Genomic DNA, 20,080 nt, shown 5'->3' on the forward strand with positions numbered 1-20,080 from the left:
TCTACCTAAACTGAAAGACCCTGAGCCTTTGCTCGAGCTTTTACAAGATTTGAGAGTTGAGGGACTGGAGGACCTGAGCTATCTGCAGGAAAGTGACCTCCTTCCTGTCCTGCGGCCAGTTGAAGTTAGAAAACTTCTCTCACAGCTTAAAAAGACAAGTATGTATTTCAATTCTGTATGTAACAAAACTTTCATGTCAGAAAAATATGCATAGTCAAATAAATTTACTGGGCACACTTGTTGACACAGTTAATAGTGGATGGTAGTTGTGTTGTACTGCGTGGCATTATAGCAAGAGAGGAACACTTCAAAGTGTATCAATTGAGCTGAGTGTATAATTATGTTAACTATTGATAATCACAAATTGAGCTTTGTGATGTCTGTGTACAAATATAAGATGTAATTCCTGTCCTGTGTGTTACGGCCGAGAGGGCCAGGCTGTGGGTGTGGACTCAAATGCAGACACAGAGGGAGGCAAAACGGGCGTGAACACAGTGCTTTATTTACAGAGCCTAGTGAAGTTACAGAGCAGAAAACTATGAATGCTATGAACTGTGGAAGCTATGAACTGTGGAAGCTATGAACTGTGGAAGCTATGAACTGTGGAAGCTATGAACTGTGGAAGCTATGACCTGAGAACTGTGAGGCAAAACTGTGAACATGAAACTCTGAGTGCTAGATTTCACGGATGGATCCGGGGAATGAAAAAAGGGGGCAGCGGCTTGGATGGAGGTGTGCAGTCACTATGATGAGAGGAGAAAAGTAGTCAGTGGTAGTCTTAGTGAATCACAGCTGGAGGATTAGACTATGGTGGTTAGGGCTTACGCGTTGCAGGTTTAAAGTGTCATGCGAGGAGGGGGTGTCCAGGGGGTTCCGGGTGAGGAGTGTCCAGAGAGGATCCAGAATATGCTTGGAGTGAGGGGCTTGGCAGAGAGGCAGGCAGGTGTAGTCCGACGATGGAAAGGGAGCAACCAGATGATGGAACCAGCGTCCAGGCGGAGATGTGAGTAGTCTGGGTTGGGAATCGCGACGGCCAGGTGGGTCCTATGACAAAGAAAACACGGTGAGGAGAAAAGCAGTAGTTAAGGGTTCTCACAAGGGCTTGGCGGCCTAGCACTAACATGAGTTAGCAGAAGATCTGGCAGAGGTCTGTTGTGAATGCTGGTCTTATATGCTGGTGACTTGATTGGAACCAGGTGTGGAAGCTGATTGGAGTCTCTGCCTGAAGGTGGAGCCCAGCGGAGTGGAAAAACCCCGTACTCACCCGGACCATGACAGTACCCCCTCCTCAAGGATCGCTCCCCGGCGACCGAGCCGGCCCGGACACGCGACGAGACCTGTAAAAATCAGAAACAAGCGCCGGGTCCAAGATCAGAGACGGAGACACCCACGAACGCTCCTCAGGCCCGTACCCCTCCCAGTCCACCAAAAACTGCCGGCCCCTGCCCCTCCGCCGCACGTCCAGGATATGCCGCACCGAGTAGGCAGGATGACCATCGACGAGCCGGGCGGGAGGAGGGGGGTCGGAAGGAGGGCACAGAGGACTAGACAACACCGGCCTGACCTGCGAAACATGGAACACTGGATGGATCCGCAACGATGCAGGTAATGCAAGCCTGATTGCCCCAGGGCCGATTAGCCTGTCAATCTTGAAAGGCCCGATATAGCGCGGATGTCCTTAGCCGCCAGCCACACCTTTTGCCCCGGAGAGTAAGTAGGTGCTGCCGTGCGCCGCTGGTTGGCGTAGTGACATTGGCGAGACACAGCGCGCAACAGCGCCTCACGAGTCCGCGTGCAGGCCCGGCGGCAACGCTGTAGATGATGCTGGACAGAAGGCACAGCAAGCTCGGCTTCCTGCTCAGGGAACAGAGGTGGCTGGTAACCTAAGGATGCTTCAAAAGGTGAAAGACCCGTGGCTGAGGTGGTGAGTGTGTTATGTGCATATTCAACCCACGGTAAGAATGTGGACCAAGAGGCTGGATTATGGGCAGTAACACAGCGAAGAGTGGTCTCGAGTTCTTGGTTTAGGCGCTCAGTCTGGCCATTGGTCTGTGGATGGTAGCCTGAGCTCAAACAGGGCTTGGCCCCCAGGGCCGTACAAAAGGCTCCCCAGGCCTGAGAGGCAAACTGGGGACCCCTGTCAGACACTATTTCCATAGGGATCCCATTGAGCCTGAAAACATGTTCAACCAACAGTTTAGCTGTTTCTGAAGCAGTGGGCAGTTTATCTAGAGCTATGAAATGTGCTGCCTTGGAGAATCTGTCAACTATGGTAAGTATGGTAGTCTTTCCTACTGAGTCTGGGAGTCCTGTAACAAAATCCAACGCAATATGTGACCATGGCCGGTGTGGGGTGGTTAGTGGTTGAAGCAGTCCGTAAGGGCGGTGATTTCTGGACTTATTACGAGCACAAACTGTGCAAGCAGCTACGTATTCGCGTACATCCCTATCCAACGTCTCCCACCAAAAGTGTCTCTTCAGTAGCATAGCTGTCCTACCTCGGCCCGGGTGACCTGTGAACTTGGCCGTGTGAACCCATTCCAAAACCTTGGAGCGGGCTGCTGTGGGTACATAGCGCTTGTTAGCTGGACCGGTGCCCGGATCAGGTTCTGCTTGTAGAGCCCGCTGAATGACGGAGTCTACTTCCCATGTGACAGCCCCTACACGACAGCTGGCAGGGAGTATAGAGGGTACCCCTGACTGCTCCGAGGCAGCTTCGAACTGGCGAGAGAGAGCATCTGGCTTAACATTCAGGGTACCTGGGCGATATGACATAGAAAAGTCGAAACGGGCAAAAAACAGTGACCAACGGGCTTGGTGTGTATTCAGTCTCTTTGCGTTCCGTAGGTATGTTACATTTTTATGGTCTGTCCAGACTATGAATGGGTGCTCAGCCCCCTCCAGCAGGTGCCGCCACTCCTCCAATGCCAGTTTCACAGCAAGCAGCTCACGGTCCCCAACATCGTAATTTCTCTCTGCCGGAGACAAGCAACGAGAGAAGAAAGCGCAGGGTTGCAACTTTGCTGATGGACTAGTATGTTGAGACAACACTGCCCCCACTCCAACATCTGATGCATCTACCTCTACAATGAAGGGCTTGCTGGTGTCGGGCTGGATTAGCACGGGAGCCGTTGCAAACAGTTGTTTTAGCCTGTTGAAAGCTTTGTCGGCTTCGGCAGACCATGTGAATGGGTGCTTGGTAGACGTGAGGCGTGTTAGAGGTGCAGCTACCTGACTGTAGTTCCTGACGAATCGCCTGTAGAAGTTGGCAAAGCCCAGGAATCTTTGGAGAAGCTTACGGGATGTGGGTACCGGCCACTCTGTGACTGCCTTGACCTTTGCTGGATCAGTCTTCAGCTGCCCCCCTGCCAAGATATAACCAAGAAAAGAGACTGACGATGCATGAAACTCACACTTTTCTGCTTTTATGTACAGTTTGTTTTCCAACAAGCGCTGGATGACGGCACGGACATGAGCGTGATGTTCCTGGAGTGATCTGGAAAAGACAAGTATGTCATCCAGATATACGAACACAAATCTGTTCAGAAAGTCCCTGAGAACATCATTCACCAACGCTTGAAATGTGGCTGGGGCGTTCGTTAGTCCAAAGGGCATGACCAAGTACTCGAAGTGGCCCAGTGGCGTGTTAAAGGCCGTCTTCCACTCATCTCCTTGCCTAATACGTACCAAATGATAAGCATTACGAAGATCCAGCTTTGTGAAGATAGTGGCGCCTTGCAGGGACTCTGACACAGAACTGATGAGTGGCAATGGGTATTTATTCTTTATGGTTATGTCATTGAGGCCATGGAAATCAATACATGGTCGTAGCGACCCGTCCTTCTTACCCACAAAGAAGAATCCAGCTGCAACAGATGTGGCGTGGTCAAAACTGATTAGGTTTTGCTCCAAACCGGAGTCGACCAGGGCCTGAAAGGAGTGCATGGCACGGTTGATAACTAAACTGACTGTGAGAAGCAAACGGGGTTTATCATCACTATGAGAACCGCCCACCCGTATCCCCGAATCTACTGGCGGGCTGGCCCTTTTCCTCTCTTAGGACATGCTGCGATTAAATGTTCAGTTGACCCGCAATAAAAACACGCGCGTGCACGAAAGCGACGCTCTCTCTCTTCCGGCGGCAGCTGAGCGCGGCCAATCTGCATCGGTTCCGGCGCCGCGTCTACGACGGAGGGAGAGGCAACTGACACAGGCGACTGCATTATGGGTGGAGCTGGCGCAAACGAACACGGAAGTGGACGGAGGAGGGAACGTTGGGGTTTGTAGTTCCTTTCCATTCAGTGTGTGAATGTGTGCGTGAATGGGTGGATGACTGGATATGTAAAGCGCTTTGGGGTCCTTAGGGACTAGAAAAGTGCTATATAAATACAGGCCATTTACCATTTCATACTCCCTCTCTCTCAGCCTGTTGTCAATACGGAGAAAAAGGGAGACTAACTCCTCAAACGTAGCGGGCTCATCCCGTGAAGCAAGCTGATCTTTCATGTTATCATTCAGGGACTGTAGAAATATTCCCTGCAACGCGTGATCCGGCCACCCCGTCTCCACGGCGGCCGTCCGAAAGTCTATGAGGTGATCAGGAACACTACGGCGACCCTGGCGCAACTTTAACAACTTACGGGCCGAACTGCCCTCAGAGACAGGATGAGCGAATGTTCTTTTAAACTCACCCAGGAAGTCATCATAAGAGCAGGTTCGCAAGGGATGGCTTGACAGGTATGCTTCTGCCCATTTTAGAGCACGATCCCGTAATTTCCCTATGAAATAGGAAATCCGAGCGGCGTCGTCAATGAAGGTGCGTGGTGAGCGGCCAAATACCAGATCGAACTGAAGTAGGAACCCCGTGCAGCTCCCCGGATCCCCAGAAAAAGGTTCGGGCTCCGGGGATGATGCGCCGCGAAAAATCGGCCCACTTTGGAGCGCGGAAGCCGAGGCGGGGGACAAAGTGGATGGCTGTGTGTCTTGTGCGGGGGCCGCGGGTTCGGGGGCAGGACGCGGCACGGGAGCGAGGTTAGCTTGTAGAGCCTCTAGGGCAGCAAAGATCTTAGCCTGTCCCTCACCAAGGTCTTTCTGCGAAGCCAGGAGATATTGAATGGATTGCTCGTGGTGACCTAGGATGGCACCTTGTTTCTGAATGGCGGTCCGCTCTGCGTCTGCTGAGTCCATATTGTGGCCAGATCTTACTGTTACGGCCGAGAGGGCCAGGCTGTGGGTGTGGACTCAAATGCAGACACAGAGGGAGGCAAAACGGGCGTGAACACAGTGCTTTATTTACAGAGCCTAGTGAAGTTACAGAGCAGAAAACTATGAATGCTATGAACTATGAATGCTATGAACTGTGGAAGCTATGAACTGTGGAAGCTATGAACTGTGGAAGCTATGAACTGAGAACTGTGAGGCAAAACTGTGAAAATGAAACTCTGAGTGCTAGATTTCACGGATGGATCCGGGGAATGGAAAAAGGGGGCAGCGGCTTGGATGGAGGTGTGCAGTCACTATGATGAGAGGAGAAAAGTAGTCAGTGGTAGTCTTAGTGAATCACAGCTGGAGGATTAGACTATGGTGGTTAGGGCTTACGCGTTGCAGGTTTAAAGTGTCATGCGAGGAGGGGGTGTCCAGGGGGTTCCGGGTGAGGAGTGTCCAGAGAGGATCCAGAATATGCTTGGAGTGAGGGGCTTGGCAGAGAGGCAGGCAGGTGTAGTCCGACGATGGAAAGGGAGCAACCAGATGATGGAACCAGCGTCCAGGCGGAGATGTGAGTAGTCTGGGTTGGGAATCGCGACGGCCAGGTGGGTCCTATGACAAAGAAAACACGGTGAGGAGAAAAGCAGTAGTTAAGGGTTCTCACAAGGGCTTGGCGGCCTAGCACTAACATGAGTTAGCAGAAGATCTGGCAGAGGTCTGTTGTGAATGCTGGTCTTATATGCTGGTGACTTGATTGGAACCAGGTGTGGAAGCTGATTGGAGTCTCTGCCTGAAGGTGGAGCCCAGCGGAGTGGAAAAACCCCATACTCACCCGAACCATGACACTGTGTCCTTTATTAGGCCATCAAGATGTGTTTGACAGTCCTCCAAGCAACCGCTGAACTGAGTACAAGTACAAGTCCAGTAACACGATCTGACAAGATGCTCATTTCTGGTGAGTACATGCCTCTGTTTCACAGAAGGACTCTCTTAAAGTGTTAGCATAGATAGGTTATATAGATTGTAAAATCACTCATGAATGTTTTTAGCCCAATGCTAATAACAAACCTCATTGATCTGACCACTTATTTTATCCTTCCACAGAAGTGTTACTAGTTTTCTTTTTCTTTTGTTGCAGTCAGTATCAGGACTAACTCTGTTGATAAGAATGAACTTTGACAGTCAAAATAATGGAGGTTGTAACATTCCAACTTCCCCTTCAGTGTGCTTGTTGGGCAACTTAGATAATGTCACTACAGAAAAGAATAAAGCCCATATGGTTGCCAAGAAAACAGTCCTCATGAACTGGAAAAATAAAAATAATCATAACTCTAACCAATATAGAAATTATCTAATAGATTATATTAGTCTTGATACAGATTCTGCCACCACATCAGATCAATCCCTCTGGGCTCCTTTGATCAGCTCCATCACCTAGCGGTGGGTGTCGTAGTTTGGTCCCACCTTCGCTGTTGTGATTGGTGTGGGGGTAGGGACAGGCTTGGGGTGTCGGGGGATTACCTAGGAGTGTCTTCCTTGGAGGACTCAACCCGGGATTGTGGTCACGACCTGTTACAGATGGCTCTTAGATGATGGTTTCCTTGTGGCTGCGTGCAGTGGGGCTGGGGTAGGATCTGTGCTGACGGACGTGGGTTACTGACCTGGAAGCCTGGTTGCCCCTGGGTGGGTTTGAGGCGGGCATGGGGTTCTGGGGGTGCTCCGTCTCTGGGCTGGGGCCCTGGCTGGGCCTTGGGGGCTTGGGGCCTGGTTGGTGTGTCGCTGAGGTTGTGGGCGGGTGGGTGGGCGCATGGGGGCTCAGCCCTGTCGCAGGGGGACTCTGGTGCATCGAGCCAACTGGGGGCTCTTCATCATTGCAGAAGTTCTCTGGTCTCAAGGAGTTCGCTCTGCAGATGGGGGTGAGATTATAGAGAGGGAAGGAAGAACTCAACCTGGGTGTCTATTGTCTTGTGTAGTCTGGGAGATGAGTGAATGTCGGGGTGAGTGCAGTTTTCTCTGTGGTGGGGTCGGGTGGGCTGCCCCGGAATCTCTGGGGCCGGGCGGTGCTGCTGCTGTGGGCCCTGGTCCGGATGGGCCTGGGCCCCCTTGCCCTGGTGGGTTCCAGAGTGTGGGGGTGCCTATTGGGGTCAGCGGGGGAGCTGGCCCCAGTGAGGGGCCTCTTGCCCCTCCCTTCCTTCCCTCCCCATCTCCAGCTGCCTCCCTCTTCCCGCTCCACCACAATCACCCACACATTCAGGGCCTTGGGGTGCAGGTGTGTCACCAGGGTGCAGGTGAGGCATCGGTACATTGGTGATTCTTGGTGTCCGGGGCTGCGCGCTCAGTTATGCACCGGCTCACTCCCGGTGGCTGCTTGTCAGGGCCTGGCGCCTGTGGCTCGGTCGGGCCCCTTCGGGGGGTGGGGTGCCATCGGCCTCTGGGCCTGGGGCTTGGTCCACTCTGCCACAGCTGGCTGCTGGCGGAGCTCATGGGCACGTCATTGCAACCCCCTCTGGGTTCTGCTCCACGGCTGCTAGGTGACCCCTCATATCGGGCTCTCCTCAGCTCTTTCTGGGAGAGTGGCACGGTTGCCCCTCCATTGGTCTTCCTTGGTCTCTTGTTCTCTGAGGGTCTCTGGATGTCTGGAGCCTGGATCTCCTCCATACCTGCTTCATGCCCTGGAGGACAGGGCTGTGGCTCCCCACACCCTCTAGCAGATCGTTGCACAAAGGAACCTTTTGAATACAAGCACGCTGATGCTCACAGGTGTACACATGGGTGCTCACAGATACAAACTACACCCATTTTGGCTGCTACCTCAAAGCACACTGTGCGCTGTTGATCATACATGCTGCACAATAATATTCAGTATTTAGTATTTACTGTTATATACACATAGATTATCGCGATGATCTTGTATATTATATCGCTCTCTTTTTTGCTTGTTTTCTCTTCTTTTTTTCTCTCTCAACAGGTGATCCAGGTCATTGATATATATATATACAGTGGGGCAAAAAAGTATTTAGTCAGCCACCGATTGTGCAAGTTCCCCCACTTAAAATGATGACAGAGGTCAGTAATTTGCACCAGAGGTACACTTCAACTGTGAGAGACAGAATGTGAAAAAAAAATCCATGAATTCACATGGTAGGATTTATAAAGAATTTATTCATAAATTAGGGTGGAAAATAAGTATTTGGTCACCTCGAACAAGGAAAATCTCTGGCTCTCACAGACCTGTAACGTCGTGTTTGGAGGAAGAAGAATACTGAGTTGCATCCCAAGAACACCATACCTACTGTGAAGCATGGGGGTGGAAACATCATGCTATGGGGCTGTTTTTCTGCCAAGGGGACAGGAGGACTGATCTGTGTTAAGGACAGAATGAATGGGGCCATGTATCGTGAGATTTTGAGCCAAAACCTCCTTCCATCAGTGAGAACTTTGAAGATGAAACGAGGCTGGGTCTTCCAACATGACAATGATCCAAAACACACCGCCTGGGCAACAAAGGAGTGGCTCCGTAAGAAGCATTTGAAAGTCCTGGAGTGGCCTAGCCAGTCTCCAGACCTCAACCCCATAGAAAATCTGTGGCGGGAGTTGAAAGTCCGTGTTGCTCAGCGACAGCCCCAAAACATCACTGCTCTCGAGAAGATCTGCATGGAGGAATGGGCCAAAATACCAGCTACTGTGTGTGCAAACCTGGTAAAGACCTATAGTAAACGTTTGACCTCTGTTATTGCCAACAAAGGTTATGTTACAAAGTATTGAGTTGTATTTTTGTTATTGACCAAATACTTATTTTCCACCCTAATTTACGAATAAATTCTTTACAAATCCTACCATGTGAATTCATGGATTTTTTTTTCACATTCTGTCTCTCACAGTTGAAGTGTACCTCTGGTGCAAATTACTGACCTCTGTCATCATTTTAGGTGGGGGAACTTGCACAATCGGTGGCTGACTAAATACTTTTTTGCCCCACTGTATATATGTATTTTTTTGTCCCCCACCTTGTTTTGTGCCCTTATCACCGTTCCTCTTCCCGCTGTTTTTTCCTTCTCTCTCTTTCTTTCTCCCTTTCCTTCGCCCAGTCATGTCTGTCCCGTATGTAACAACTGAAAATAAAATAAAATAAAATAAACAATAAAAACAAAGGTCAATCAAATGGACCAATACGGCAAGGCATCTTTCTTGGCCTTTAGACAGTAATTCTGATGACAAAAGAACCAAAGAGGACAGGCAGGCAAAAAAAAAAAAATTTAAGAAAAAAATAATGGAGGTTATATTATATGAATTGATGGCTTTAAAGTGCTGTATCATTATGTCAAAACAGCTTATCTTCTATGTTGCAACTCTTCAGGTGGTTCTAGCTCAGCAAGTACAATCTTACTGCAGTCAAGTAGTTCCATGGATATGGATTTCAGACCTCGTTGACTGCCTGACAACAGTTGGCATTTTAAATTTCAAATTCCTTGGCATAAAATTCCATCTGATGGAAACAGGAAAATGGCCAACAAAAAGTGAGAGACTTGAAATCATCTCTCTCATTGCTGATCTGCACTGGTTGCCTGTCAAATATCGTATTCAATTTAAAATTTTGTTGTTTACTTTTAAAATTACCAATAACACTGCACCAAGCTATCTTAAGGAACTTTTAAACCCATATGCTCCTGCTAGGGCTTTAAGGTCATCCTCACAGTTACTGTTGGTTCAGCCCAGATCTCGACTGAAATCTAGAGGTGATCGATCGTTTGCTCTAGTTGCACCGGAGCTGTGGAACAATCTCCCGATTGGCATCCGGGCGTCTGATTCTATTCATTCTTCTAAATCACGGCTAAAAACATATCTTTTTAAACTTGCCTTTTCTACCAGTTAAATGCTGGCTTGCTTGCAGTGACCTATTGACCTATTGTATTGTATTGTATTGTATTAAATTCTCTGCTATCTTTCCATTATTGGTGTCTTTTATCATGGTGGTACAGTCTTACCTTGCTATAACCTATGTGCTGCAGTTTACTCTTATTGGTGGCTTTTATCTGTGAACATAATCCGTTACTTTTATGTATTTGATGTTAATGTGTGAACTGTTTTTTTTTTTTATTGTTTTATGTAAAGCACTTTGGTATGCCCAAGGCTTTTAAATGTGCTCTATAAATAAAGATTGTTGTTGTTGTTGTCATTGTCAGTGAAATTTTAACCATATGCTCAACACCTGGGAAGAAACACCTCAGTGAGATAGCAAGAAAGATGACAATGACCTACCCTGTAATGCCACAGGGTAGCCTCTCACTTTTTGTTGGCCATTTTCCTGTTTCCATCAGATGGAATTTTCTGCCAAGGAATTTGAAATTTAAAATGCCAACTGTTGTCAGGCAGTCAACGAGGTCTGAAATCCATATCCATGGAACTACTTGACTGCAGTAAGATTGTACTTGCTGAGCTAGAACACAGCAAAACACAGCAAATAAATTTACTGATGTAATTGAAGGGGAAGTTGTAGGCAGTGGGTATGACACTGTCACCAAACAGATGGTCAGCAGAGTGGATAACCTTAAGAGAGGAATGATTTCACTTTCCTTTAAGAGAAAGCTCATTAGTAGCAGTGAAGAAGAGGGTAGCCCCACTCAAAAGAGAAGGCTAGACAGTTTGCATAAACTGGCAACCAACACGGCTTCAGCCTGAATTCCAAAAGCGTGAAAAAGAAGAGTTAAAAAAAAGTACAGAGAAAAATACTGTGACACCAAAGCTATTGAGAATATGATGAGGGTCACCTTCTTCACTCAGAGAAAAGACATTATTCGTGGAACTGAAACTTCTGACTTGACGAAGGAATGGCCATATCTGTTTGAGATAACTGGCATCAAGATTCATTTTGAAGAGCTGTGTTTTTCTCATCCATGGACATGGATGAGAAAAACACAGCAAATAAATGTGCCAGAGTTGTTTCATTCCTTAAAAGCAATGACAAGACCAAGAGAAAGGCGGCCATCTTCAGAGAAATGGAAACATCTAGCAAGAATGTTGCAGACGTCAATGTTGCAGGGTTTCTTCCACTACTTCTCAAGTACTTCAATGAAGAGGAAGAACAGATGTTCTTCAAAGTGAATTAAAACAACCCTACCCTCTGAAGTGGACTGTAGCTACACCAAGTGCACCATGCATTGTTCTTTGTGGTATGAATATTTATCTTTATCTATTTAAACTTTTTGTGCATGATACCTCTTTATATTATGGTCAGTTAAAACTTTGAGTTTACACTTCTGAGTTGGATTGTGGTCTGATTGGTTGTTGTGGCTTTTCTCAATTTCATAATAATAGTATGGTATAATAAGACCATTGATATTTGATGTGATTATTATACTGCTAAATTCTGTCTGATTGGCTAAAGCATTTGGGCACCTTGCAGTTGACTGAGGGGCCCAAACTGCGTGCCAGTATATATAATTGATATACATCAATTGTAACATAGCAGTTGTTTGAGTCATGTGTGGATTTGTTTTTTGACTTTTTGTCCCATTGTCTCTTGTTCATGTACATAACAGGAAACTCTACTTTGGCAACCGAGCATTGCATGTTATCTGTGGACCAGACCATTGTGAATGGACATATCACTATCTTCAGCGAGGCACTTATCCTGATGTTTGACTCTTACTACTGCATGAACATTTCTTATCCAGTAGGCCAAGCATCAACCTTGGAATTCTTATAAATTTAAGGCAGCACCAGTCAATTTTATATATTGAAACATCTCCTTTCATTTGCATCTAGAACACATAAGACTGAGCAATGCTTGAGTGTTGAGATGATTTGTAGATTGATAAATCAACAAATAATTAATATTTGAGTTTCAGATGGCTGTCTCTGAAATATGATTCATGCTCATGTCAAGTTATAGAAAGAGACCTTTGAGTAGTAGATGTTCACGGATGTTTCACTGCCCTGAAATAGTATTTGCAATAGAGACTCGCAGGTTCACCAAACATCTTTGCATCACCTCTCTGTTCCACAATGACCTGTATGTCCAAACACGCACTCAAAAGCAAGCTCAATCTACACTGTTAGATTAATTGCAAACGTAAAAAACGCATACAGTCCAGTCCTCAGTTTCTTAATTAAGTTTTTGTTTTTCATTGACAGATGCCTCGTTCAGATAAACCCCGACAAGGGATCCAAAGTGGAGCGGAACACGTCTAAGAAACACCTTGCGTTCAATCCAAAGGTTCTGACGTTGATCACCAAAATTGCAGACTACGAGTGGAAAGCATAAAAAGGTCTTAGTTTTATCCTGAGGATAACATAATCTGGTGTTCAGTAGCACTGGTCTCTGATTCACAGCCAAAGTCAACAGCACAGGTGGCCCGCTTGATAGGGGAAAAGTGAAATATAGGCTGCAAATCCTATTCACATTTAGCTAGCATTAGCACTAGCCTGTTAGAATCTGCAGATTATACAGTACAAATAAAATGTTCACATTTCTCCAACGTTGTCTTCCCAACAGTTTCACTAACATCTACGCTTGATGGCCAGGAAGCGTTCCCGATGTCTTCTCGGGTGCTTCTCCAGCGCTGATAATTGGCGTCTGTCTTGTGTCAGTGACGTAAAAGATGGATTTAATGCGACATGACCGTTCAAACTGCAGGCTCTTTCTAAAACATCAGATATGTATCGAATTCAGTACCACATACGAAAGTGGCCCAGGTTGGATTTGAAAATATCGGATTTGTGCTGTTCACACTGTCAAACCGTGATCGGATATGGGTCGCATAGGGTCAAAAAAGTCAGATTTGATGCGCTTTCGCCTGCAGTGTGAACGTAGCCTAAGTCACCCTTGTGGTGTGCCCTTTTATTTCTTGCTAGACAGTTTAACAAAAAAGTCCAGGCTACTCATGCTGACAGTGAGTCAAAGTCGTATCTTGATGTTGGCATAACTTCCATTTTGGAATTATTTTCCAACCCACGACTAGATGACAAGAAAAGGCTGATAGTTGACCAACTTCAAAATATATTGTATGATTCTTCAGAAAATTCTGATACTACAGCTGTCTCCATATCACAGTGGTACCCTTATTCGGATTCTGCACAACACTCTCAGAGTCACTGTAGAGAATGTGTGTGTGTGTGTGTGTGTGTGTGTGTGTGTGTGTGTGTGTGTGTGTGTGTGTGTGTGTGCTCTTACATGAGTGTGTGTGGGCGTGGACAGATGCACGTCGCCTCCCTCAGAGCCTCCCATTTCCCACTCTTTTCTGCTAATGAATACCGGTGGAATGAGGAGCTCTAATGGAATTACACTTTAATGATGTTTGCTGTTTTTATGGCAGTAATTAATAAGATCAATGTAATCTCTTCTCCCCAAATTCTTCCCACACAAACATTGCAAGCATGAGCCCCTGCTCCCCCGCAGAATGTCATAAACATCTGTAATGGCGTACTCCCTGGACAAAGCTCTCTCCCTAAATGAAGCCAGAACACACTCAGGGCAGCTCAGCAGATACCCAGCTACTGGAAATGTTCACAGACTTATTACCCATATTGCTCTTCATTTGAAAATATTTACTGAGATCTCTAGACTTTGCTTTCTTTGTCTAATCTCCTATATAAGAATAGCACACAAACTGTTTCCTGCTAAACCTTCAGCTCTGAATTTAGTGCATATATATTCAGAGACATTATACATGATGAAGATAGGAGGACTATATAACAGCCAAATATCAGACCAAATGGGAAAGAAATTAGCCATGTTTGGATGCACAGTAGAGCCTCGCAATCATTTGCTAACTGCCTGCATGCAAACTAGAAGTAGAACTTACTGGAGAAAAGATTTTGAAAGTTTATTCAAGAGCAAAGTTGCCACAACTTTTCCAGCAATTTCTTTTATTTTACATGCATATAAAATAAATAAAATATTGGAGTTGTTACACTCTGGAGGATACTGATTCTGATTTATCTTCTTGATAAATATGGGCTCTGAAATAAACTGAAAAACCTAGAATATTATTACAGATACGCAGTAGAATGACTAAACATGACAACGACTACATTGGTTTTGATGCCAGACAAAACCTTCCATTTACAGTGGATGCCTTATTTTTATCTGCTTGTATTGTTTGGTCTTTTTTTTTTTTAAAAACAAAACAAAACAAAAAACCACTTCCCTGATGAATCTGACTTGCATTTGGTTTGTTTATCAGATAGCCCAAAATAAATGTGATAAAAGGATTGACATAGCAGCTTTTTTGGCACTGAAACAGATAGTTGACTGCAGCCATCCATATAGCAAATATAGTGTATGCATAGTGATGCACAGTCTCCTGTTTTCAATTTCCATTTACAATGCAGCTGTCAAGAAGATGGTCACCCAGGAAAGTAAAATATCTGGCCCTCGTTCACACAGTTAACATTGTGAGTACCGTGCCAAAGGAAATGGAAACAAACACTGCAAAAGAGTGAGTCACATGGTCAGAATGACCTTGCTTTATGACTTAAGTGCTTCCCGCCTTCTCCTGTCTGATCTGCCACTTCCTTCTATCAATCTAATGATATGGCAAAGGGCCAGGTTAATCAAGCTCAATTACTTTTGCTCTCATTTGAGACTGACAGTAATACAACGTGGTCCCAGTACCAGCAGATTTAAGACTGGACATACATTGGTGTTAGGATGTTGGGTAACTGTTTACATTGGAAGAATAAACTATTTTCAGGGTTTCATATACAGATGGGAATAAATGAACTGTATCTAAATGATAGAATGATTTCATATTACCTAACTTCCTAAAGTCACTGGTCATCAGGAATCTACTTACTACTACTAACTTAATGGCCATATAGGGTGTTATGGTTTTATCCTCAAAATATATACACAGGTTTACCATCAGGGTTTGGGTTAGATTTGGGTTTAAAAAAAGTACTTTCACCATCATGGTCATTGTAATAAAGAAATATGTGGCATTTTGACTGTAACAGAACAAACTGACTTTCTGTTTAAAAGAAGCAAAGAACATATAAGTACTATGCCCTCATCCTGTATGTCAAGATATTAACATCCTTGCTCTAACATGCATGTTCTGTAGGATATAATACTCTCTTGCCCCTGCAAGGTTCTCTACCAGAGCCCTGGGAGCTTGAGGGTCCTGCACAGTGTATTTGCTGTTCCTGTGCTTTTCTGTATGTATTATTGTAGGTTCTCCCTTACAATAAAAAGCACCTTGGGGTGACTGTTGTTGTGATTTGGCGCTGAATAAATGAATTGAATTGAATTGAATTGAATTGATTGCGCATGTTGTTCTAGGGATCTGCTGGAGCCACTTGCCTAGCTTGGGAGTCACTGCACTGAGTCCCCCGGTTACTACTGGGACCACTGTTACCTTCATCCTCCACTTCTTCTCGAGCTCTTCTCTGAGCCCTTGGTACTTAAGCTTCTCGTGTTCCTCCTTACTGATGTTCCTGTCATTCGATACCGCTACATCTATTACAAAGGCTGTCTTCCTCTGCTTGTCCACCACTACTATGTCCGGTTGACTAGCTATCACCATTTTGTCCGTCTGCATCTGGAAGTCCCACAGGATCTTAGCTTGGTCATTCTCGACCACCCTAGGGGCATCTCCCAGGCCATACTCAGCACAGATGTTTCTGTATACTATTCCAGCCACTCAGTTATGGCATTCCAAGGATGCCATACCTGCTAGCATCTTGCACCCTGCTGTTATGTGCTTGATTGTCTCAGGGGGATCTTTAAACAGCCTGCACCTTGGTTATTGCCTGGTGTGATAGACCCCAGCCTCTATGGATCTTGTGCTCAGACTTGCCTTACTCTCTGCAGGTACTTGAGGGTTGCAACTTTAGGAAACCAGTTGGATTCCCAGGTACTTTTAGCTGTCCTCAGTGTCTGCAGTGCTGCCTTCTGGTAGTTCAATCCCCTCAGTTCTGACTACCTATCCCTCTCTTCATTACCATCCAACTACACTTTTCCCATCCAAATCACATTCCACTGTCAATTCAACTGCTCTGTCTACCAGTAGCTGGTATTTTGCTCCTCTGGTATTCTTGCCAATACTGTTCTGTGGCAAGCTCATGTATTGAGCTATATGCCTATTCATCTTAGCTATTATGATGCCTGACAGGAGCCTCTATGTGGTACTGAGGCAGGTTTTTGGCCGATAGTTGGATGGGACTGGTCCCTTCTGGAGGTCCTTGGGGATCAGGACTGCCCAATTTCAGTTACCCATTTTGGCTTTCTCTCATCTACCTGCAGCTGGTTTATTTGTGCTGCCAGATACTCATGGAGTGCAGTCAGCTTCTTCAGTCAGTAGGCCTGGTGCTGTTCAAGTTTTCATACTGGAGACCCTTTCTTGGATGTCTGCCACTTTGATGGTTACTGGACCCTGTATATTTTTTCCCTCTTTTTTTGCGTAAGTACTATGTTTTTCTCCTTATTGGTTTGTTGTCTGTCTGACAAATAACACGTGGTGAGCCAATTATAAGGCTGATGTACAAGATCCATAAATAAGCTCTACTAGAACACAGGTAAATTTTGGGTTGATTAACTCTGATTGTCGAGTTCCAGAAAGGATGATCAGATATTTTCATCAACTAAGAACATGTTCACTCTGAGTTAAGTGCTTGCATGAGAAATGAGAAATGATCTTTTAATTCTGAGCTGATAATAAATGTTTAGTTATGATCATCTGTGTCTGGTGATCATGTCCTTATGATGACTATTGCACTATTGATTAAATGAGTTTCATACATGTACTTCAGCATCCTCAGAAGGAGAAGAAGAGTTGGATAGAAACTCACAGTTTGCTGTGGAAAACTTAGCACTGAGCAGGTTAGATTCTTAAAGTACATCAGTAACTGACTCTAGCTTTCTTTCTAGAGAGTCCCTTATCTCAGTGTTATTAAACTCTAAAACTGAAAGTAGGCCTAGTTCTAGTTTTAGTCTATTATTTAGAACAGGCGCCAGGAAGGATGCGAGGACCATGAAAAAGTCTGGGCAACAAGCTGGAGCAAAGGAACAACAGGGAACAACATAAGCAGGTATTCTGACAGAGAGGTTGTCAGGGACAGGGAGAGTAATTAGGCAGCAAGACAGAGGATCAAGTGGAGCAAGTGAAACTAACAGGTAAAGACAGGGAGGACGAGGCAGATAATCACAAACTCAAAATAAAAAACAAGAATGAGACACATCAGAAACAAACCTTTCAAGTAAAACAGGAAAAAACAAGGGACATTATTGATCACCCTAAATAAGAAGACAGAGACAGAGGAATACAGGAGGGAAAAGGCATGAAGACACAGCATAGGGATTCAAAATAGGGAAGCACTGAGGCAATGAAACCAAGAGAAGAAAAAAATATCTGAACAGCACCCAAAGCTCCATAATATGGGATAAAAAACCAGGGACCATGAGAAATAGACGTATTGTCAAAGCACTGACCCAGACCTGGCAACAGAATCACTTATAAGTTAAAATGTATCAAGACCCATGTTAAATCTAGACAAACCACTAGTACCTAATGAAATGTAGATATAAAATGAATAATGTCACTGGTGTGAATGAGACACGGCGGGTCCAGGGATCATAGGTTTGAGCCATTTTATTCAATATTTGTCACACCACAACACACACCAACCCCTGAGTCCCCGTGTTTTTAACTAGGCGGGCGTGATTAAGGATGCCGTGCAGGTGCGTCTGCCCTCCCTGCACGGCACTGCAGACCACGCCCCACCACAGTCACACATTTATTTTGTGTGTATAGATTACAGGATTATTGTTTCCTGGTTTGGACTACTGCAGGTATTGGAGTAATTCAAATGGACTTGCTGTGACACAAGCCATGAGTGACATAATATCATGTTCAGACATGAACTCTAATATTCTCTTTAATGTAAATCACTCAACAAAGTCATTAAATTTGTAACTCCAGTCCAGGTCATGCTGCTCAAGTCCACTGACATAGAAAGCTTAAGTTGCTAATGCGCTGATACAATTCAAAGGGTTGTTAGGGTTAACATCTATGGTCTTATTTATTTTGTGAAGATTTCTCGTTCTCGTTGACTATTTCTTCTCCTTATTGCTGGATCACCTAATACCCAGCATTCCCTGATATCTTAATTTTTCTACTTTGCTAAAGTCTGTAAGCAAAGACCACTCTGAGGATCCTGTTAGCTGGCCAAATCACTACTGAGGCTTTTTGCCTTTCTGCCCATTTGTAACAAAACATCTCCATCTTTGTCCTTGAGCAATGTGAGAAGAGGCGAGCATAAGGTTCCATTAATACTGCATTGTGCTGTAGGCCTACCTACAGAAAAACACTAAGCTCTATGCTCCGGTGGAGGTTCACAGATGTTAGTTCATCCTAAAATTTTAAATGTAGCTTACTTGTCTTGTAAACATAACTTTCTTCATGTTTATCCTAAAATATCCATAATTTCATTAAAAAGCTGATTTGGGATTTTCCTACTGCTTCACCCAGCATGATTAGTAGGGTTTCTGTGGTGCTAGCAGGACAGAAACTGAAGAAGCTGCTTAAAAAGAAAACTGTGTAATAAAACCTCAGATATCTTTTTACAGAACTGGACCTTTAAAAACTCACAATTAACCAATACCTTAAAAAATAGGCTTTACAGTCCTGTAAACACGACTGCAATATATGGAGACTCGCTGTATATATAAACTTTAAGTAAAATGTTAAACGTCAGACACTGTAAGAGAACTCCACTAGCTTAAAGTGTGCTTGCTTGCAGACAATCAGTCATTCAAAGGGCATCAGTGAGGGTCTCAAAGTGGCAGAATGCCAAATTAATCAGGCTACAGAGATTAGACAACTTTTGTTTCCAGAGCCATTAGTGTCACCTCAGGCGCTTAGTGTTCTACCCACTCAGCGTGCAGCATATTCCTAATAATTAGCCTTAATGAGCTGACCTATGGACCCACCACCTGCAACACTTGACTCAAATCAGCATTTGATATGATTATAGTGGGAGAAAGCAAAATGTGTGGGAGAAGGTCCAGTGTATTTTGCTCAGGTTCTTACATATTTCATTCTGGACACATTAAGATGTAGCACATAAAATCCCAGTAGGTGATTTTAGAAGACATTGAAAACGCAGGTTAAAGAGTACGCTTTGTGAGCAATGTCTTTATTAAACTGCTGTTTGCCTCTGAATCCTTTCCTCCTTTTCTGGATGGAATCAGAGATAATTTCATGCATATTGTAGCGGAACCTCTATTCCATCAATTATTCGTAATACACAAAGGTGAGCCTCTTCCAACAGGGAACAAAAAAACCCTGGTTGAAATGTTTAAGCGGTTTTAACAAAAATTAAATGAATTTCATTAAAAAGAGAAAGGATTAGTGAGAAAGAATTGCTTGGAGCTGGTGGAACTTCTCTATGAAAACCCTGCTGCTCAGGATCAACACACAAAATTATGTCAATGCTGTTAATTGCCCCCAAGTCTCTGTCCCACAGTGTGGCTCTCAGCTGCCTGTCAGTGCTGTCGGAATAATCTGCACATGGTGTAAATCAATGCTATTGAGATTTCCATTACAAAGCAAACTGTTTGCATTCTCTCTTCATTCTCTGCCTTGCGGAAGGCTTGTGTAAGTATTTTTGCAGCAGTAGTACCACCTCATTTAAAATGTGACAACAGCATAACCATGTCATGATACCTGTTATAACCATGGAGTCAGTCAATGTATTTCAGTTATGCTAAATTTAATACAAAGTTGGATTTTTTTAAAAGATGTCTGTCTACTTGCAGTTTTTAATATATTAAAGTGTAAAACTGCTTTCCTAGCATATATACAGTGTTACACTGCTGGGTGCTCATATTAAATATGCCCAAGCTTCAAATAATGACATCAGTATATTACAACTA

The 20,080-nt window shown here is 44.8% G+C and overlaps 1 protein-coding gene across 3 annotated transcripts in view; it reads right to left on the reverse strand.

Moving 5' to 3' along the window:
* Nucleotides 1-563: 563 nt before the first annotated feature.
* The window catches only part of frk (fyn-related Src family tyrosine kinase), a 47,288-nt gene continuing 27,771 nt past the window's right edge, over nucleotides 564-20,080 (reverse strand). Inside the window, exons 7-12 of one of the 3 annotated variants that reach the window (XR_015124930.1) lie at nucleotides 5,599-5,817; nucleotides 3,849-5,516; nucleotides 3,232-3,365; nucleotides 1,122-1,337; nucleotides 826-1,044; nucleotides 564-743 (exon numbers count right to left, since the gene is read on the reverse strand). Coding sequence is in view for 1 of the 3 variants with exons in the window: in XM_086262904.1 (XP_086119030.1) it covers nucleotides 5,514-5,516; nucleotides 5,599-5,817 (222 nt within the window). In the remaining 2 variants the exon portion in view is untranslated. Of the gene's footprint in view, nucleotides 744-825; nucleotides 1,045-1,121; nucleotides 1,338-3,231; nucleotides 3,366-3,435; nucleotides 5,517-5,598; nucleotides 5,818-20,080 lie in introns of those variants that run through there. The other 2 variants (XR_015124929.1, XM_086262904.1) reach the window with 2 other exon arrangements.

The sequence above is a fragment of the Aulonocara sp. 'chitande type north' Nkhata Bay genome, linkage group LG15 (assembly GCF_057382095.1).
Source record: "Aulonocara sp. 'chitande type north' Nkhata Bay isolate Kocher_YH1m ecotype deep benthic linkage group LG15, A_spYH_male_GT1.1, whole genome shotgun sequence".
NCBI lineage: Eukaryota > Metazoa > Chordata > Actinopteri > Cichliformes > Cichlidae > Aulonocara > Aulonocara sp. 'chitande type north' Nkhata Bay.